The sequence below is a fragment of the Coffea arabica genome, chromosome 6c, assembly GCF_036785885.1.
Source record: "Coffea arabica cultivar ET-39 chromosome 6c, Coffea Arabica ET-39 HiFi, whole genome shotgun sequence".
NCBI classification, from domain to species: Eukaryota; Viridiplantae; Streptophyta; class Magnoliopsida; order Gentianales; family Rubiaceae; genus Coffea; species Coffea arabica.
Genome location: NC_092320.1, coordinates 3646675 through 3664995, shown reverse-complemented (window position 1 = coordinate 3664995; position 18321 = coordinate 3646675). Strand labels below are relative to the sequence as shown.

At 37.7% G+C, this 18321-nt stretch overlaps 4 protein-coding genes across 5 annotated transcripts; 3 read left to right on the top strand and 1 right to left on the bottom strand.

Annotated features, from left to right (window-relative positions):
* The first annotated feature begins 183 nt into the window (after positions 1-183).
* On the top strand, positions 184-4782 carry LOC140003787 (DEAD-box ATP-dependent RNA helicase 57-like). 2 transcript variants are annotated; one of them, XM_072052108.1, is made up of 12 exons: positions 205-444; positions 544-679; positions 803-921; positions 1133-1224; positions 1374-1470; positions 1631-1711; positions 1795-2027; positions 2828-3022; positions 3221-3311; positions 3901-4023; positions 4157-4307; positions 4464-4782. In XM_072052108.1, exons 1-12 carry the CDS (start codon positions 361-363, stop codon positions 4670-4672), a joined length of 1611 nt encoding a protein of 536 aa, XP_071908209.1. In that variant the 5' UTR covers positions 205-360; the 3' UTR covers positions 4673-4782. The 2 variants fall into 2 exon arrangements, with proteins under 2 accessions (XP_071908210.1, XP_071908209.1); XM_072052109.1 differs by lacking the exon at positions 4464-4782 and having other exon boundaries at positions 184-444; positions 4094-4171.
* A 1064-nt stretch (positions 4783-5846) lies between these two features.
* Positions 5847-7487, top strand: LOC113696236 (protein OSB2, chloroplastic-like). Its single transcript, XM_027215644.2, has one exon. It carries the CDS (start codon positions 6009-6011, stop codon positions 7209-7211), a length of 1203 nt encoding a protein of 400 aa, XP_027071445.2. The 5' UTR covers positions 5847-6008; the 3' UTR covers positions 7212-7487.
* Positions 7488-7945: 458 nt separating this feature from the next.
* On the bottom strand, positions 7946-12470 carry LOC140008269 (pentatricopeptide repeat-containing protein At3g53360, mitochondrial-like). The gene is made up of 2 exons (XM_072052107.1): positions 9388-12470; positions 7946-8603 (listed from the first exon to the last, which is right to left on the bottom strand). The coding sequence occupies exon 1, from the start codon at positions 11727-11729 to the stop codon at positions 9450-9452; it is 2280 nt and encodes a 759-aa protein (XP_071908208.1). The 5' UTR covers positions 11730-12470; the 3' UTR covers positions 7946-8603; positions 9388-9449.
* A 1122-nt stretch (positions 12471-13592) lies between these two features.
* LOC140008268 (beta-1,4-xylosyltransferase IRX9-like) lies at positions 13593-16466 on the top strand. Its single transcript, XM_072052106.1, has 3 exons — positions 13593-14393; positions 14490-14724; positions 16169-16466. The coding sequence occupies exons 1-3, from the start codon at positions 13699-13701 to the stop codon at positions 16313-16315; spliced, it is 1077 nt and encodes a 358-aa protein (XP_071908207.1). The 5' UTR covers positions 13593-13698; the 3' UTR covers positions 16316-16466.
* Positions 16467-18321: the final 1855 nt, after the last annotated feature.

The window sequence follows — 18321 nt, the reverse complement described above, 5'->3', positions numbered from 1 at the left end:
AATCTCTTATCCAAACACACTTTTTGAGTCATTCGGAGTCCAATTGAAAGTTTTACAATTTGTTGAAAAAAAGAAAAGGGAACTAGAAGCCTAATATCGTGATTCTTATTGGGCCAAAAAGAAATTATAGAAAAGAAGGAATACCAATAAACAAAAAAAAAAGATGAATTGTGTGAAGGAGAGTGGTGAAGTGTTTTTACTGCCCTGCCCCGCTCAAGTGCTAAAACCTTCCAACGCCTGCTACTAGCGCCAAAACCCTAGTGCCCGGCGAGAGTCTCGTCGCAGTTGGTCGTTGTGTTCTTCATTGAAAAGCTAGAAGATTGTTTTTACTTACTGTACTACTTGATACTACACACCTTCATGGCGGAGAGAGATACCTCTTTCCTCTTCTCCGGCACCTCTTTCAATCGCAAGAAATTTGCCGCTGTTTTCACCAGATTCAAGGTCATTCTTTTCGCAGTAACATGTTGAATATGCTTGTGTGCTGTTCATTGGTAAATTTGTTTTTTAAAACTTTTCTGTTTCAATCAAATGTTGCTCCAGGAGAAAAAGGGGAATGATGTGTCACCAAGAACAGAGCCAAAATTGGTTGAAGATGCGACTCCTGCATTCCAGGAGGACGAAGGTGTGAAAACGCATTACGTTGACAAGAAGAGGAAGAGGAAAGCAGTTGATTCTGGTGAAATTTTGCTTCCTTTTCCCCTTTTTCTTTTTCATCCAATGATTGTTTCAGCATTTGGCTTCTATTCTACGTCTCATGACTTTGGTTTGTTTATGGGGTTTCATTGGGATTGATATGTAGATCCTGTTGAAGGATTCAGTGTTTTCAAGAGCTCGAAATCCCAAAAGGCCAATGAAGGTGATCAACAGGCTGAAAATGCAATTATGCTAGAAAAGAAGGAATACTATCGTCAGTTGGAGGTTCTCTTTTACCTTTTTATCGTTGTACATGACTTGTCTTTGTATTTTTACTTCATCATATTCTTTAAGAATACAAAATGAAGAGGAGGAAGAAAGTTTTGAAATTTAACGCAATAAGAAGGGGTTTATTTTGACATTAGTTGGAAATTTAGTGGGAATAGTAATCATTTATCTGAATTCTTTTCTTTTGACGATTTGGTGGGTGGTTTAGGGAGATGCAATTTTCCGCAAGAAGCACAATATTCATGTTTCTGGGAGTAATGTTCCCTCACCACTTCGGAGTTTTGCAGAGTTAAAATCAAGGTGTAGTACTTTTCCTTTGATGTGTTGTTTCTAGTCGTCTTTTATTGTCATTCTCCGTTCGGTTGTTATACTTCTAATGCTTGTCGCCATATCTTTACAATCATTTATTTCCTCGTGAATAAACCAGTTGGGCATATTACCTTTGGCAGGTTTAGTTCTAAATCATATATATTGCGGAACTTAGCAGAACTTGGATTTGAAGAGCCAACACCAATCCAAAGGCAGGCTATTCCTGTTCTCCTATCTGTATGATCTTTCATTTGAGCCATCTTGTGTTGACATATTTTTCCTACTTTTATTTATTTATTTATTCTGTTCGCTTTAAGATTTGGTGTCCATATGAGTACTTGGAATACTGCTAAACATCTTGGTTCAGAACTGATCTTTTGTGGTCAAATTTTCTTAGGGGCGGGAATGCTTTGCATGTGCTCCCACTGGTTCTGGTAAAACATTTGCCTTCGTCTGTCCAATACTGATGAAACTCAAGGTATTAATGGATATGCATATTTCAGATTGCTTCTTTAAAACCTAATTTCCTATTAGTCTGATGTTGAAACTACATACAATCAGCGTGCTTCCAAAGATGGCGTTCGAGCAGTAATTCTTTGCCCAACAAGAGAATTGGCTGCTCAGACGGCCAGAGAATGCAAGAAGTTGGCTAAAGGGAGAAAGTTCTATATCAAGCTAATGACTAAACAGCTTGTTAAAGGGGCTGACTTTTCAAAACTATGTTGTGACATACTCATATCAACACCGTTTCGCGTGCAGTTTGCCATTCGTAAAAAGAAGCTTGATCTGAGCAAGTAAGTGGATTCATCTCTAGTAGCTCTGAATTCTTTCCTGCTGGCAGAAAATTTATTAAATTCAGTACGTGTTGTTTAATTTCTCCTCATATATTATTTAATTATCAGACTGAGTCATTTTTAATGAATTTTCATAAGTAAAAGGCTAGTAAATTCTAACTTGTGGTTCTAAACCAAAAGCGAAGACATTTATGTCTACTAACAGCACATGCTGGTCTTCAAAAAGCAATTTGGTGTGACTATAGCCTCAAATAACTATTTCAAAATAAGCAACTGGCTCCACTAGGACTTGCTGACTTGCTTTTCAAGGGTGATTAATTTACCTAAGGTGAAATATTGACTGCTTGATTTTCACCTGACGGCTGCTGGCATCTACAGTCTGTGGAGCATCGCTGCCTGAGTCAATAGTAGCTTCATTGTGGTGGTGCAGAAGTTCTGGATATCTGAGATTCCTAGACCTGCAGGATTTGAGATGACCATTCTGCAGAACTTCTTATCTTGTTGCTTAATGTGACTGGATATCATTTGGTAATGGAGGGAATTAACCCTTACGTTTTAAAAGCCTGAAGCAACTTGATAAAAGGCTTTCACAGGCTACTGGCTTGATATTTATGTGGTCTTTCTGGCTTTTGAAAAGTAATAACAATGTTCTATTTGTGGGTGTAATTTTTTTGAACTTCAATGGACTTCTGTAACATAAATTCAATTTTGACATCACCAGCAATTTTCATATTATGATTCTGTGACTAAATTTACAATATGAGTTAGCATATATTAAATTTGGCCCTTCCCTCTTGCAGGGTTGAATTTCTCATCCTTGACGAATCTGATAAACTATTTGAGCTGGGCTTGGTGAAGCAGGTTGACTCAGTGGTTAAAGCATGCTCTAATCCTTCTATATTACGATCCCTGTTCAGTGCTACTCTGCCTGATACAGTGGAAGAGCTTGCTCGCACAATAATGCATGATGCCATCCGAGTTATTATTGGTCGGAAGTGAGTATTAGTAAGCTTTTTGTTGAAATTATTAGCAAATTTATTATTTGAAAGTTTGGTCTTGGAATGTACGCCTATTGGGTTTGAGAATTTGTTGTCAACACCTGCTTTCATGAATTGAAGTTCTGCAGGCAGATTCAATTTTCTTGGCATCTTTCTACATTTCACTTATGTTGGTGTTTTTTTTTGTTTGAGCAGAAATTCTGCTTCTGAATCAATAAAGCAAAAGCTGGTTTTTGTAGGAAGTGAAGAAGGGAAGCTTCTTGCTCTTCGTCAAAGCTTTGCCGAGGTAAGCTCCTCACATGCTTTGAAGTGTTTTAAGTCTCTCATGAAACTTCTAATTCGAGTAAATATGTTAGCCAGTGATGTCATAATCTCTATGTCCTAAGAACAAATGAAAATTCTGCAAGTTCTTTTTAATGCAAAAATAAAGTAAATAACTTAAAATAAAATAAAAGGAAAAGAGAAGGCACACTAGCAGAGGAATAAATCGTTCAACCAAATAATGCACCTAATTGGATGGATAATGTAATTGCATGTACACAGTTTGAGCTGATTGCAATGGCAAAGTATGCCACTTTTTAGTGGCTTTTTGTCCTTGAATAAATCCAAAGAAATGACAAAAGTAATCTATCTCCTCCATGGATTGGGCTCAATGGTTCTTTTTACTTCTTCCAGAGTTTGTCAAGTGACTGACTGCCTGATTCAGATCAACCTATTATGATATTGAATTTGTTGATGATGGAAGCTCGAAGTTTGGTGCCTAGGTTGCTTTTGCTGCTAGGTTACAAGAAATTTATTGAGCAACTAATGCAAAGTCCTTGTTTTATTTTTGGTTTCTGAGATGTTCTAACATGTCGATTATTACTCATGATCAGAGTTTAAATCCGCCGGTACTGGTGTTTGTCCAGAATAAAGAGCGGGCCAAAGAGCTTTATAATGAAGTGAAATTTGATGATATTAGAGCTGGTGTGATACATGCTGATTTATCACAAGTACAGGTAACACTATTTGATTTGTTGTTTAGCTTAGACTGTTTTCATAATGTTGTTACAGAGTGTGTATATATAGGTTGTTAACCACAAAATTCCCAAGTTAACCTGTGAAGTGTTATCCTTATTGATCCGCTTTTAGAGAGAGGATGCTGTTAATAACTTCCGAGCTGGGAAAACATGGGTGTTGATTGCCACGGATGTTATTGCTCGTGGTATGGATTTTAAAGGCGTCAATTGTGTTGTTAATTATGATTTCCCTGATTCGGCAGCAGCATATATTCACAGGATAGGTGAGTGACTTGATCTTGACGTATCTGCTGCTTGGATTATAATAGATGCATGGTTGGTTGGACCATTGATCTTTCATTTTCGTCAGTTTGACAATTTATTTGTCTCATCATGGGTGATGCCTGAGTCTGTCACTCTGTTTGTTGTCTCTGGAATAGGTCGTTCTGGTAGAGCTGGTAGGAGTGGGGAAGCGGTTACCCTGTACACCGAAGCTGATGTTCCATACTTGCGGAACATAGCTAACGTGATGGCAGCATCAGGCTGTGAGGTTCCACCCTGGATCATGTCTTTACCAAAGCTCAAGTGGAAGAGGCACAGGCCACAAAGAGAGGCTATTTCAACTAAACCAGTAGGTGAGGATGAATAGATTAAGCAGTGGACTATGATTTTTGCTGTTCTATGTAACGTGTACCTGTTTCTGGTTTTTACGGTGCACCTGTAAAATTTTCATTATTAAAGCAGACTCTTCTATTTTAATCTCTCCTTTCCCGTCAAATGATTTTTATTTTGGCAGTTACAATGGTGAGAATTAGTTATGTTGTCAACGTGTAGATTGGCAAGGTTTAAAATGGTTATGGATAATTATATCTTGACAGTATAAGGGCAAAATTGGAAGTTCATAAAGTGACACAAATTGTTTATCTCAAACTCTCACTTCTAATTTTATATATAGCATAGGTAGGAATGACAGTTTGGTGTAATTTTTTTTGGGGTCATTTTTTGAACTTTCAATTTTATTCTTATAAAAATTAATTTTTATCTTAATTACCGACCCATATTTGCCATCATAACTATGCTTTCTTTTTTTTTTAAAAAAAAAACAAACTTATAATCACCATAAGCACTGTAACTATTAAATTACTGTAACCTTATAAATTAAAGTTTTTTTTAATGAATTTATATAAATTGTATTAATATTAATTTATTTTAATTATTTCTAAACCACACAAATATCGGATGTGTCCTTAGCTAGTTCAAATTAAGTCTTCTTGTTAACTTTGACATTCTTCATTTCCACAATTTGCTCTGATTAGAGTTTTTAGGTATGTGTTGGTAAATGTTAGGATTAACTCTGCCATTGCTATCCCTTTCTTTATTAAAAAAAATAAAATAAAATAAATTGTGTTTGTTATTGTTGTCAAAGCGTTTTTTTTTTTTTTTTAAATTTATTTCTCTTCCTTGTTCGGTTTTGATGCAAAGATTTGGGATTTGGATTTCTAACACTCAATCGATTATTAAAGTTTGTCAAATTAATTGGAACTTAAAAAATAAAAAATCTTATGAATCTAAGAAAAAGATTTTGAGGAGGATGCCCTGCCTGCAACGAGGAATTTATAAAGAGAGCAAAATTATGTTAATAATCAACAAATGTTAAGACATTTTAGTTTACTTAAATGCAGGGCAGCCGGGCCGGGCGTGTTACAAAAATGTAATGGAATGCTACTGCATATTAAGAACAGGCTAACTCAGTTCAAAACCCCTTTTTTTTTAAAAAAAAAAAAAACAAAAAAGAAAAGGAGGAAAATAAGCACAGTTTAAATTAACGGTGCTGCTGCCACGGCCCGGTTATGGCAATTTAAGCAACCGCGTCTCTCCGTAAACCCTAATGAGTGAGCATTTGATTTCTGGCTCTTGAATGCTCCGTGATCCTGAGATTCTCTACCACCCCCTCGCCGGGCTGCCAATTTTCGTGATTGTGAACCATGAATTTCCTTAAGCGAGCAATTACATCCCAGCTTTCCCATTCTTCTCATCCATCAAGAAAGTCCCTCTTCTTACTCCGCCCCGTCACCCAGTCCTCATATTATTCCACGACCTATAAGCTCAACAACCCGCAAACCAACAAACCCAGAACCCAGAAGCCACCACAAGAACCATCAGGATCGTCTTCTTCGTTGACTTGGTCTCAAAGAGTGAAGAAACAGTCAGAAGAATTGACTGCTTGGCCCAGGCCAAGTGAAATTCCCTTCCAAGCCAAGGTTGCAAATTTAGTGAATCTTATTGGTCACATCACCACTCCCATTAAGTTTCAATCCACCCCAGATGGTAAGTACCTGTCTGGTGCCGTTTTTTCCCAAGAAAATGAATCTTTTGACATTCCTGTGGTATTTGAGGGTGATTTAGCACATGTTGTGGCCTCTCATGTGAAGAAAAACGACTGTGTTTATGTGGTTGGGCGATTGAGTGAGGATCCATTGCCCTTTGTCCTGAGTGAGAGTCAAGGCAAATTTCATCTGTTGGTTGAAAATATCAACTTTGTGCAGGGCTTTGAGAAAAAGGCTTTTGATTTCAAAAGCAAGAAAAGTTCAGCGTCTGACGCTGCTCGAAATGCCCTGTCAAAAACTACAATTGCTGAAGGTGAAAATGATGCCAGTGAGAAGTATTCAGGGAAGACGGTAGAGACTGGGAACTTTGAGCCAAAAATCTCTCAGACCAGCTTGAGAAATGCTGACACCAGGAGAGATGGGGACTCTGTTTGGAGGGATCTTGTGAACAATCCAACGCATTGGAGGGATTACCGCGAACAGAAGCTTAAAGGATTGGTAAAGGAAAAATACCCAGACTTTAAGAACAAGGATGATGGTACTGCACTTTGGCTAAACAAAGCTCCCGAATTTGTTTGGTCAGGGCTTCAAAGGCTGGATTTTGATGGTTATGCCCCTAAACAGAAGAATATGAACGTTGCTAAAGATGAGGAATCTTGGAAGAGTTTGGTGGAAAATCCGAGCAAATGGTGGGACAACAGAGTGGGTAAGAAGAATGCAAAATTCCCTGACTTTAAGCACAAAGAAACAGGGGATGCGCTATGGCTTGACAGATCGCCAGGTTGGGTTTTATCTAAGTTGCCACCACTGAAAGAGCCACAAAATGCCCCTGCTGGCAAGAAGAATATGCAGGTTACTTGAGCTAAAGTTTGGCAGTGGAGAGAGTTCCAGGTCCAATGAAGCAGTTTATGAAGTATTGGCACTGGAACAATTGAAGCCTCTCCTTGGATTTCTGTGTCTAGTGGTTTTGCTGTGGAGCATCAAGTTAGAATGCCTTCTGCTTTCATTTTAACTTGCACTGTCCTTCCAGTGTTTATTATGTAGTAATTAATTTAGGTTAGGTGATGCGGGTATTCAATTGTTTGAAAACAATCGCATGTTGGGACTTTTTTTTGCTATATATAACTTTCTTCATTATGCCGTCTTAAATCTTACTGGGTGTGGGAGACTATTGGGGGTTTATCTAACAGCTTTGTGGACTGGCAATGTGAGACTTTATGGGGTAGATATCAAATGCAGCATTACCTTTCACAAGTGACAATAGATTGAAAGCAGGAGAAGCTTAGGAGTTGAGGTAGCGACTTACACGAAGTTTCACAGAAAGGCAGGTGGATGGGGAGTGTAGATGGTAGAAGATACCAAGTTGGTTTTAATGGTTACTGTTTCTAACAGCTTGCTAAACAGGAAGTTTTCCACCTATGAGTTTCTAACAACAGGACAAAAATGAAAGATTGATCTTTGCTTGTCAAGATTAGCTAAACTCTCGAACAATATAGCTGCTTTTGTACTTCGTTTTAATGGTGGACAAAACTAAAAAAATCATTAAAAAAATGAGGAACGGAGAAGATGGGAAGACTGTCAACAAACCAGAAGAAGACAGACAAGTTGGATCAGTTTTATGTGGGATCTTGATTGAAAAAGCATATACAGGCTACTGCTATCTCCGGGCATAAACTTGCCTAGCGATGGTGCAAAAGAAGATGAACAACTAGCAAAGAATTTGCCCTTCGTACACTTTTCTCGTAGGCAACCGCATTCCAGATGCTGATGTACGGAAATGTCATACTTTGCTTCTCGCTCCATGTGGATGCTTTTTACAATTTGATGCTTACCCAGTGTGACCCTTTCAATCAAGATCTACAAAATAGATTCTAGGGCCAACTTTTATCAGCTTGGTTAAATTTGCTCAGCTTCTGCTTGAACTTTGATTTCAATTTGCTCTTCCCTATGAAATGACATCTCCACTTTCCCATATGTAGGTGGAAAAGTCACCTCTCCTCAAGATTGAGGGAGAGGAGGAGAGATTATGATAATGTTGCAGATAAATTGGTCTCTGAAGAATCCATTTTAGACTTCTAAAAGATGGTTAGAAAGTATTTCCACCATCATGTTATAAAACCATCCAGTTCATGAGTTGTATATCTAACCCACTTTTGTCGAAAAGCAGTTCCTCACGATCCCAAACTGACTCTTCCAGATAATTAGTTCGGGCCAGCACAGACACCTCGAGTTGCCACAGCACAAGTAGGGAGCCTGTTAACAGTAATTAAAAGCTTGATATGAAATAATTTCAAACCGTACAAAATGCTTCATGTTAAATAGAGATTCAGATACTACAAAGGAGGAAGAACATGCCATCAACTACCGATAACAAATAGAAGTGTCAATGCCTTGTAACCAGAAAACTGCCTTCCAGCTATCATGGACTCGAGAAAGAAGAGGATGCAAAATATGGGGGAGAAAGGCAAGGTGGGAAAGTGACTGAACTAAATATCCAACAGGCAGATATGGAGATTTAAATGAAACTTGTATTTCTCAGAAAAGCAAGATGTTTATAATCAACCTTTCCCCTTGTATTTCTCAGAAAAGCAAGATGTTTATAATCAACCTTTCCCTTGATGGGTGAAAGCTGAAAAACACCATGATGATCAAGAATGAAATAAAACAATCAGCATCTGTCAACTTTTACATGTTGTGATGACGTACACTCAACAAGAATGAACATGTTACTAGTGAATAGCGGGCTTGGTCTATAGGAGTAAATATTTATCCAGAGAACTGTGGATTTAGATTTGTCAAAAGTATATGAACACTCGAGGTTTTATAGTAACGCACCAAGAAGAAGGATCAAGAACTGCAATCATGAAGGAAGCCCACACAATTATTAAAGTATAGCAGCATCATATGGCTTATTATGCAAGGGCTTCAAGTGCATCGCATTATATGCTTTCACTTAGCAGCAGTTGATTACAGATAATATGATTTATGCTTTACTGCTAGAAGCCACAATCTGAAAACAAAATTCAATAAGACATACCAAGAGAATTTTCATTCAACCTCTGACTTGAGTGTTCAGTATCAGTTTTCATGGCCAACTGCTCATCTCGGGATAGGGACATAGCCAGCATCCAGCATCTGCAAGAACATTTCCTCTAGCATAATATATATTTTGCCTCTTTCTGGATGCAAGCCATCTTCTGCAGAAAATACATGGATTTTATCTTTAACTTCTATCCAACTCTGGCCTGGAACTTTTCTGACACCCTTTTGTTTCATCAAGTTCCTCAATGCAGCAAAATCTTTCCAATAGCCAGTAGAAGCATATATGCTGGAGAGTAGCACATGAGCAGTAGAATTGTAAGGATCGATTTTCAGAATATTCTCTGCAGCCCTTTTCCCAATTTCAATATTTTTGTGGGTCCTACAGGCGGCTAAAAGAGTTTTCCACACCACAATATCTGGATCAAAAGCCATTTGATTAATGAAAGCTTCTGCTTCATCGATGCAACCAGCTCGAGCAAGCAAGTCAACAACACACGAGCAATGCTCTCTTGTAGGTGCTATCCTATGTTGCATTTCCATAGTATTGAACAAGTGCCATCCTTCCTCGACCAGACCAACATGACTACAAGCTGTCAGAACTCCAACAAAGGTCACTTCATTTGGCTTTACGCCTGAATTTCTCATTCTTGTAAACAGTTTCAAGGCTGCTTCACCATACCCAAACTGTGCATAGCCAACAATGAGAGAACTCCACAAAACGACATCAGGGTTTTCAATGCAGTCAAAGAGCTTCTGAGCATTTTCAAGAGATCCACACTTAACATACATGTCAACCAGTCCATTCATGATGGCCAAGTCCTGCTTGAGAGCAGTTTTACATGCATAACAATGAGTTTGATCTCCCATTTCTAAAGAAGTGACTTTCCCGCAACAGACTAGCACATTTACAACAGTAATATGATCAGGCTTGTTTGGAGACAGTAGCATCAGGTTTAATAAAGAGAAAGCCTTTTCAGCCCGATCGTTTTGCATGCATACAGAAATAATAGCGTTCCAAGAAACCAGATCTGCTTTGCATTGAATCTCATAGAAGATTTTAAATGCCTCAGCTACATCTGAACAACTGGCATAAATTGACAGCAATGTATTACACACAGGGACATCTAGATCAAAACCTGTTTTGATAATGTAGGAGTGTATTTGCTTTGCCTGAAACAGATATGATGGACTTGTGAAGGCGCACAGCAAAGATCGAATAGTAACATCATCGGGCTTCAAGTTTAAGTTCCTCATTTGGGAGAATGTTGACAATGCTTTGTTTGATTCACCACCATAAGCAAACCCAGAAATAATGGCATTCCATGACACTACATCAGGGTCTTCTATCTGGAAAAAAGCAGTTTCTGAAGCACCAAATAAACCACACTTTCCATACATATCAGTAACGGCGCAGCCAGAATATGCATTTCTCTCAAACCCAAACTTTATACTCACCCCATGTATCTGTCTCCCGTATTCTGGCTGGATAAGCCTTCCACAGGCAGTAAAAACACTGCCAAATACAAATTCATTCGGTTCGCAATTACTTTGGCGAAGCATCTCCCTGAAACAATATAGAGCTTCTAATTCGTAGCCAAGCTGTGAAAACCCAGCAATCATTGAACTCCAAGAAATTAAATCCTTTAATTTAATCCGCAAAAATACATCCTGTGCATCGATAATTAGACCGAACTTTGTGTACATTGTAATCAGGGCATTTTGAGCTATAAGATGAGAACCGTGCTCTGACTTGATGACATGAGCATGCAACTGCCTCCCTAACATAACCTCACTCAAACTTGAGCAAGCTTTTATTATGCTTCCAAATGTATATTGATCAGGCAAAAGGCCTGCCTGTAGCATTTGAGAGTAAAGGTTTATTGCTTCAATTTCTTGATCATTTTGAGAGTAGCTAGCAATAACTGAAGTCCAAGAAACCACATTCCTCTCTGCCATCTCATCAAAGACCTTTCGAGCATCTGTCACTGAACCACATTTTCCATACATGTTAAGAATATGATTCTGAAGGATCATGTCAGCCTGAAAGTTGGACATCAAAATATGCTTATGGATTTTCCTCCCACGTTCTAGAAATCTTAAAGATGCACAGGAGGAGATCATATGAGTATAGGTACTAGGATAAACATTATAGGAGGTACTCTTTTCTATGAAGTCAAATGCCTTGAGAGCTTCTTTAAATAATTTTTGCTTGCAGAGGGAGCTTATGTAATCATTACTAGACTGTTCATTTTGGAAATTAGGAGTTGGAGTTGCAAGAGTGCCCAGTTTGGCATTAGTACAGGTAAAAGCTAGTCTGGGTTTCAACCTTTGTATCATCGTGATACGAGTTCAGGGGAATGAAGATTGGAAAGCTACAAGCACCATCGTGGACGCTCTTATGGCTTTTGGAGGCATTTCACCACAAAGCATGGGCTGAACTGTCTAATAGATAGAAAGCAGGTGGCGTAAGCATAAAGCACCGAAGCATAAGCAACTTGAGGGACACAATAGGTATGCATCGATCCTGAGTGCAGTCAGTCCACCTTAAGAGGAAAAGCAAAACATTCCAAGCTCAAGCGTGACTTCTACTCAGCTTGAAAGGAGTAACTGAACAAGCAAATGGTAGAGAATGATGAATCGGGTTCGGCGAAGTCAATAAACAACGGCCGAATGATCCTGTTATAATGTGGATTGATCTCAAATAGTTCGACTGGGCAATTTGTCGAGCATCACGTGCACAAAGCAAAAGTTCCCTGCCTGCCAACCCACCAAAAAAATGGAGAAAAAGAATTCTGCAATATAAATAGAGACGGATGCACTTTAGCATCAAGGAGAAGAGGCAATCGAGCACCCCACGTGAGTCGTGACGAAATTAACTGAATTGGATCGGGTCGGTTTTGTGGTAATGATTGGCTGGTTCCGGGCAGACGTAGTTTCGGGCAGTCTTTTTTGGTGCACTACAGCAGCAGAGGGCTCCCGTTGCGACTTCGCTACCCAGTCGAGGCGCTTACCGTTGTGTGATTCTCTTATTTCCCCTTTGTCCGCTGTTTTGGAATTAATTGGATTTTGGCTTGTCTATTTTGCATAATTGTGTCAATCAAGCCTTTCTCAAACTTTATTTTGTCATTTTGACCCTTTATTTCTTGAATTGAAACTGGAGGACCATTTGATGTTTACTTTTCTCTTATTTATACTAACACAAGGGGATCGATGAATTTAGAGATTAAATATTTTTATATATACATCACCACAAATATGTGCAGACGAGCACAGTGATGCCATCACTATCTATAAATCCCTTCAACATTTTTTCTTTCTGTACTTTTCTATCCAATTTGTAGAATATATCGGAGCAACCAAATAATTACTTGACAATGCTTGACCCAAAAAAAAAAAAGAAATCCATTTCAAAAAAAAAAGTGTTGCACAATGCCATGTTCAATTCTTATGTTACAATTATTATATGCATTTAAGAATTAGTCAGAGATATTTTGGTCGTAAAAAATATAACTTTATCTTAACCTCGTCAAAATTTTGACTACAAGGCGTAAAATGTATATACTTGGAGTTCAGGGGACAAAGTGTTATAAGAGCCCAAATTTAGGGGGGCAAAGTGTAATTAATCCAAAAAATGAAAACCATTAAAAAAAAAAATGTTGCACAATGCCATGTTCAATTCATGTCACATCCCAAATTGTTAATTCGCACATTAAGAGAGAGAGAGAGAGAGAGAGAAATGAGCTAGGATGCATAATTATTAGTTTCAAGAGATAAAGGCTAATTCCTAATCCTTGAATTGCATTCCATCTTCAAAGCAAAATTATGGTCTGTAAGTTGCTTAGTAAATTATTACTATCTGTTTTAATCACATGGCACAGGATTAAGTACTTGAAAAGATTCCAATTTGTGGGAACAGTTCCTCACTAATGTCCATTGTTTTTCTTGTATAATGTCCTTGTTAAGTAGTGTTAACAACTTAGGTGATGATTTTGCATTTCAACCACTATTTGGTGCAGACGGTACCCCCAACTTCTGCTTCTGAACATTCTATATTCATTCGTTTTTCTTTTGCTTCAAGTGATGACTACGTCTCAACTCACAACCCAATGAAAACAACTGCAGAGATGATACTCACCAAATATCAATCATACATAAGTGTTAGTTGGCTCCCGCCATTTCCAGAAACTACTCACATTCTTGGCCGACATCCGTCCGACCATATATATATATGTATATCCATAATTCCCAGCCACATTTCCAATGCTGAAACAGGACTGAACATCAGTTCTGAAAATATCGGAGAGTCATGGGGTCGGTCGAAAGATCAAGGAAGAAGGTCCAGTTGTGGAAGAAAGCAATTGTCCATTTTATGTTGTGTTTTGTAATGGGATTCTTCACCGGCTTTGCTCCAACGGGCAAGTCTTCAATATTTTCTAGTCGCGTTTCAGTCTCGAACAGATCAGATTTTTCTCCACAACCCTTGGAAGTGCTTCAATATCAATCAAAATTCCAAAGTTATAATAGAAGTCTGTTGGATGGAAGTCCTGCTGCAGTGCCAGAGGCAACGTCGAAATCTGATCGCGACGCGTATGATGACCATCATCCTCCAAAAATATCGAAGGAGGAAGAAAATGAAGGAGACTTAATCCCAAGAAAGCTCGTGATTATCGTAACTCCAACGAGCATGAAAGTTACGCGCCGAGGGGTGCTGCTCAGGAGGCTTGCAAACACGTTAAGATTGGTTCCTCAGCCGCTGCTATGGGTGGTTGTGGAGCAGCAGTCTGACTCCGATGAAGCGTCGGAGATTCTCAGAAAGACGGGCATCATGTACAGGCATTTGGTTTTCAAGGAGAACTTCACTGATATGCGAGCCGAAATGGATCATCAAATAAATGTTGCACTCAGTCATATCGAGCACCACAGACTAAGTGGCATAGTTCATTTTGCAGGGCTCTCCAACGTGTATGATCTCAGTTTCTTCGACGAGATCAGAGCCATTGAGTAAGTTCTTATTTGGTTTTTGGCTTTCTTCGACATTATTTTCTCTTATTTATCTTGCACCAAGGAATTCAGGTTTGGTGCATTTACATGGTGCAGGGCATTTGGGACGTGGCCTATGGCGTTCTTGTCAGCAAATAGAAAGAAGGTTAATATAGAAGGACCTGTATGTGAATCATCAGAAGTCATGGGCTGGCATCTGAAGAACTCGAGCAATCTGTCAACAGATACGATGAAACCAGCAATACACGTCTCAGGCTTTGCATTCAACAGCTCAGTTTTATGGGATCCAGAGAGATGGGGTCGTACTTCATCTGCCCAAGACACCTCTCAGGTTTGCATTTTCCCAATTAATTAATGCACTTTCAAAATTACTAGCACTAGTAATAATTAACAAGAGATGAATATAATGGGAAATCATAGCTTAACCACAACAACGCGTTTACCTTGCGGTTGAGAAAAGATTGCGATCGTTTTCTGGCTGTAGTTGTACGCTGTACTACTTCTGGCTTAACAATAAGTACAACGTCTGTGTTGTTGTGTCTCCCTTTTCCCTAACTACCCCAAAATAGGCACTCACTACTCTTCTTCTTTCTTTTTTTTTTTCATCGTACCGATAATATTTGTATAACTTACTCTAGCCTATTCTAAGAAGAGAGGGAGCCGACGGAAAAGAAAAAGTCACAATTAAATGACAACCACATTCAAGTAGCAAACTGGGTGCCAAGGATTGAACCTTGATCTCCTACTCAAAAAGAGGCCAAGAAGAGTCGGTTGAGGAAGAGGCCAAGAACTGGGTGCCAAGAAGAGGCTGTTGAGGAATTTTCCCGTGAGAGAAAGTCACAATTAAATGGCAATCACAATTAAGTAGGAAAGTGAGTGGTAAGGATTGAACCTTTGACATTTCACTCGAGAAATTTTTCCATAGGAGGAAGTCACAATTAAATGACAATCACAATTAAATAATAAGGTAGGTGGCGAGGATTGAATCCTTGACCTCCCACGGAAATGGGAAATAGGAAATAGGAAATAGAAAGCACTCACTGCTAACTCATCAATCATCACAGCCTCCTTAGTCCGTACATGCAAAGAGGGTCAACTTCATAATTGCTCGGCCAAGCAAACTCGTCCTATCCAAACCTACTAATACCATCTTGTAAAGCTAATGCAGAGCAATGATCGCGCAAATTTGGGTACACTTTTTTTCCTTCTCATGTCAATTTGGCCAACTCCCAAATTCCTTGCTTTGCAAATGATCGATTGAGTGATGTGAGATCTAGCTCGAGTCTTCAAGATTAATCAACTTAAGTATAAAGGCTTGAAATTAATGGATTCAAAGCAATAGCGTTGAAGACATCTTAGACTTGCCGCAGGAAATTAAGGGCATGTTTAGATTGCTGTTTTGTAAGGAAAAGTTTTTACCTTTTTTTGTGAATATATTTTGCGATTACCTTTTTATCTCACGTACGTTACATCGTTGCACTCAAGATTACTAAACTGCTAGTGACATATTCGGCATTTGGATTGATGTATTACAAATTCACGTGTCATAATTCATAACCCAAATTTTATAAGTTGATCCTTGCATCAATCTCTGCTTAAACGGAAAAACGAAAATATTTATTTATTTTTTCTAAAAAAAAAAAAGTTGTTCAAGCTTCATAATTATGAGGAGGGCATGCAAGTAACAATACGCTGAACTTGAAAAGGAGGCGGTGGTGCTGTTATTAGTCCGAAAGCAACTTTTGACTGAACATCGTCACCTTATTTTTCCGCAGGATTCACTAAAATTCGTGAAGAAAGAAGTTCTTGAAGAGGAGACGCAATTGAAAGGAATTCCATCAGATGATTGCTCCAAAGTATTACTGTGGAATCTCGACATTTCACATTCCAGCGTAAAAAAGATGGTTACCGATAAACGATAATCTGGTTGATGTTAGTCCAAAAGCAAATACTAGGATTGCCCATATTTGGCAAAATGTACAAGGGAATATCAAAGTGGAGGCAAAAAAATTTTGTCACTCGATTTTTTTTTTTTTTATACGTTTCTTATAATTCTACAACTTTTTATGTCCACCTTCTTGTCATCCTTCTTCTAAAAAAAAAAAATTTATGCTAATCAATTGTTATGGTAATCATCTTTTTTTTTTGGGTAATCAATTGTTATGCTATTGTAAAGTAGGGCTGCAAACACTTGCGAGCGACTCGAGTCGAGCTCAAGCCGGCTCGAGTCAAACTCGAGCTCGAACTCGAGCTTAGAATATTAAACTCGTTAGGCTCGCGAGTTTGAGTATATATATATATATATATATATATATATATATATATATATATATATTTAATTTTTATTTAATAATAAAATTACGTATATTATATATTTTTTTTTTATGTTTTATTTTTATAGTAAAATTACGTATATATCCTTAATATTTTATTATTTATTAAGAAAAAAAATATTATTTTATTTATTTATTTAAAAATAAAATAATTATTTTTTATTTTTTTCGATGAAAATTGCCGGCTCGTCGAACTCGAACTCGAGCTCGAGTTTGGTAAAATTTAGTCGAGACTCGGCTCGATTAGCTCAAAATTCGACTCGACTCGACTAATTTGCAGCCCTATTGTAAAGGAAATATCATTGAACAAATGACCAGAGTTGGGAATCTAAAACTCAATGACAAATTCGTCATGTTTTAAGACCAGGCCACAATTGCTACATATATTTATGTACTCCCAACAGCTTTTAGTTGAGACTTTCCAACTTCCCGGTTAATCAAATCATTCGCGATAATCCCCTTTTGCCCAATTGTTAGATGTATTGCTAGCTCAGAGCTTTGTGGAGTATTAGAAACACCTACAAATAAATTGCTGTCCTGTTGGGCAACATGATACTGTAGGTGATAAAGATACTCGAAGGTCGGCACCAAAGGTCAATTAATGAATCAAAGGTGAATAAAACGATCGTCGTTTTTTAGCACATAAATTCAAAAAAAAAAATTTCTCTAATTTTGTAGTAGTATTTCGTAAATGAACTATTCATTTACCGTTTCAAGTAATGTCTAAGTAAATATGAACTTATCTACTACCGTGCTGGTAATTAGTAATGACAATTAGGACGATGAGTTAATGGGGTGGGATAGAGGGTAATTTTTTTCCCCTTCCCTTCCTCCCGGTTAAAAAATGGAGACCGGGGATGGGAGAGTATACCCCCATTCTATTCCTCTACCTTGTCACCCGCCCAATAAAACATACTTAATATTATTAGGTATAATAACTATATTGTTAGTTATAAATATTAGATTATATATGTGTAATATAATTAATATTATCAGCTATACTAATACAAATTATTGATTGGTTATATTAATATGTATATACTAAATTATTAATTATATTTTTATTAATTATAGATTTATTCTATTTATGCATTTTTTTTACTAATTATAAACTTTTTTGCCCTGTGGGGCGAGCGAATAACGGCGGACCAGGTGAGGGTTGGAGATGTTTGGCAATGGCGCTAGGAAGGATCCCCCACCCCATCTCATGCCTCGTTGCCATTCCTATCGATGACAAACACACAGTACTTTAAACATAATGCCCAATTGTATGTTGGCTCTCCTGTGGCTAAATTAATGTTGGAGCAAAGAGAAAATTTTATATACATTTTTAATGTATACACTATCACGGTTGAATGGATGACACATGAACAAATTTTAAATTTTAAATTCAAAATTTACACATGGATCATATATCTAATAGTGACAATATATATATTGATAGTTGTATATAAAATTAATCAAAATACTTTAGCTAATATCCATGTAATCTCTAATTTGTCAAATAATCAATCCTTACCTGTCAAAAAATGTTATGGCAAGTGATAAAATTGAATTGACTAATTAAAAAAAAGAGGCAAGTAAATTGAACACTC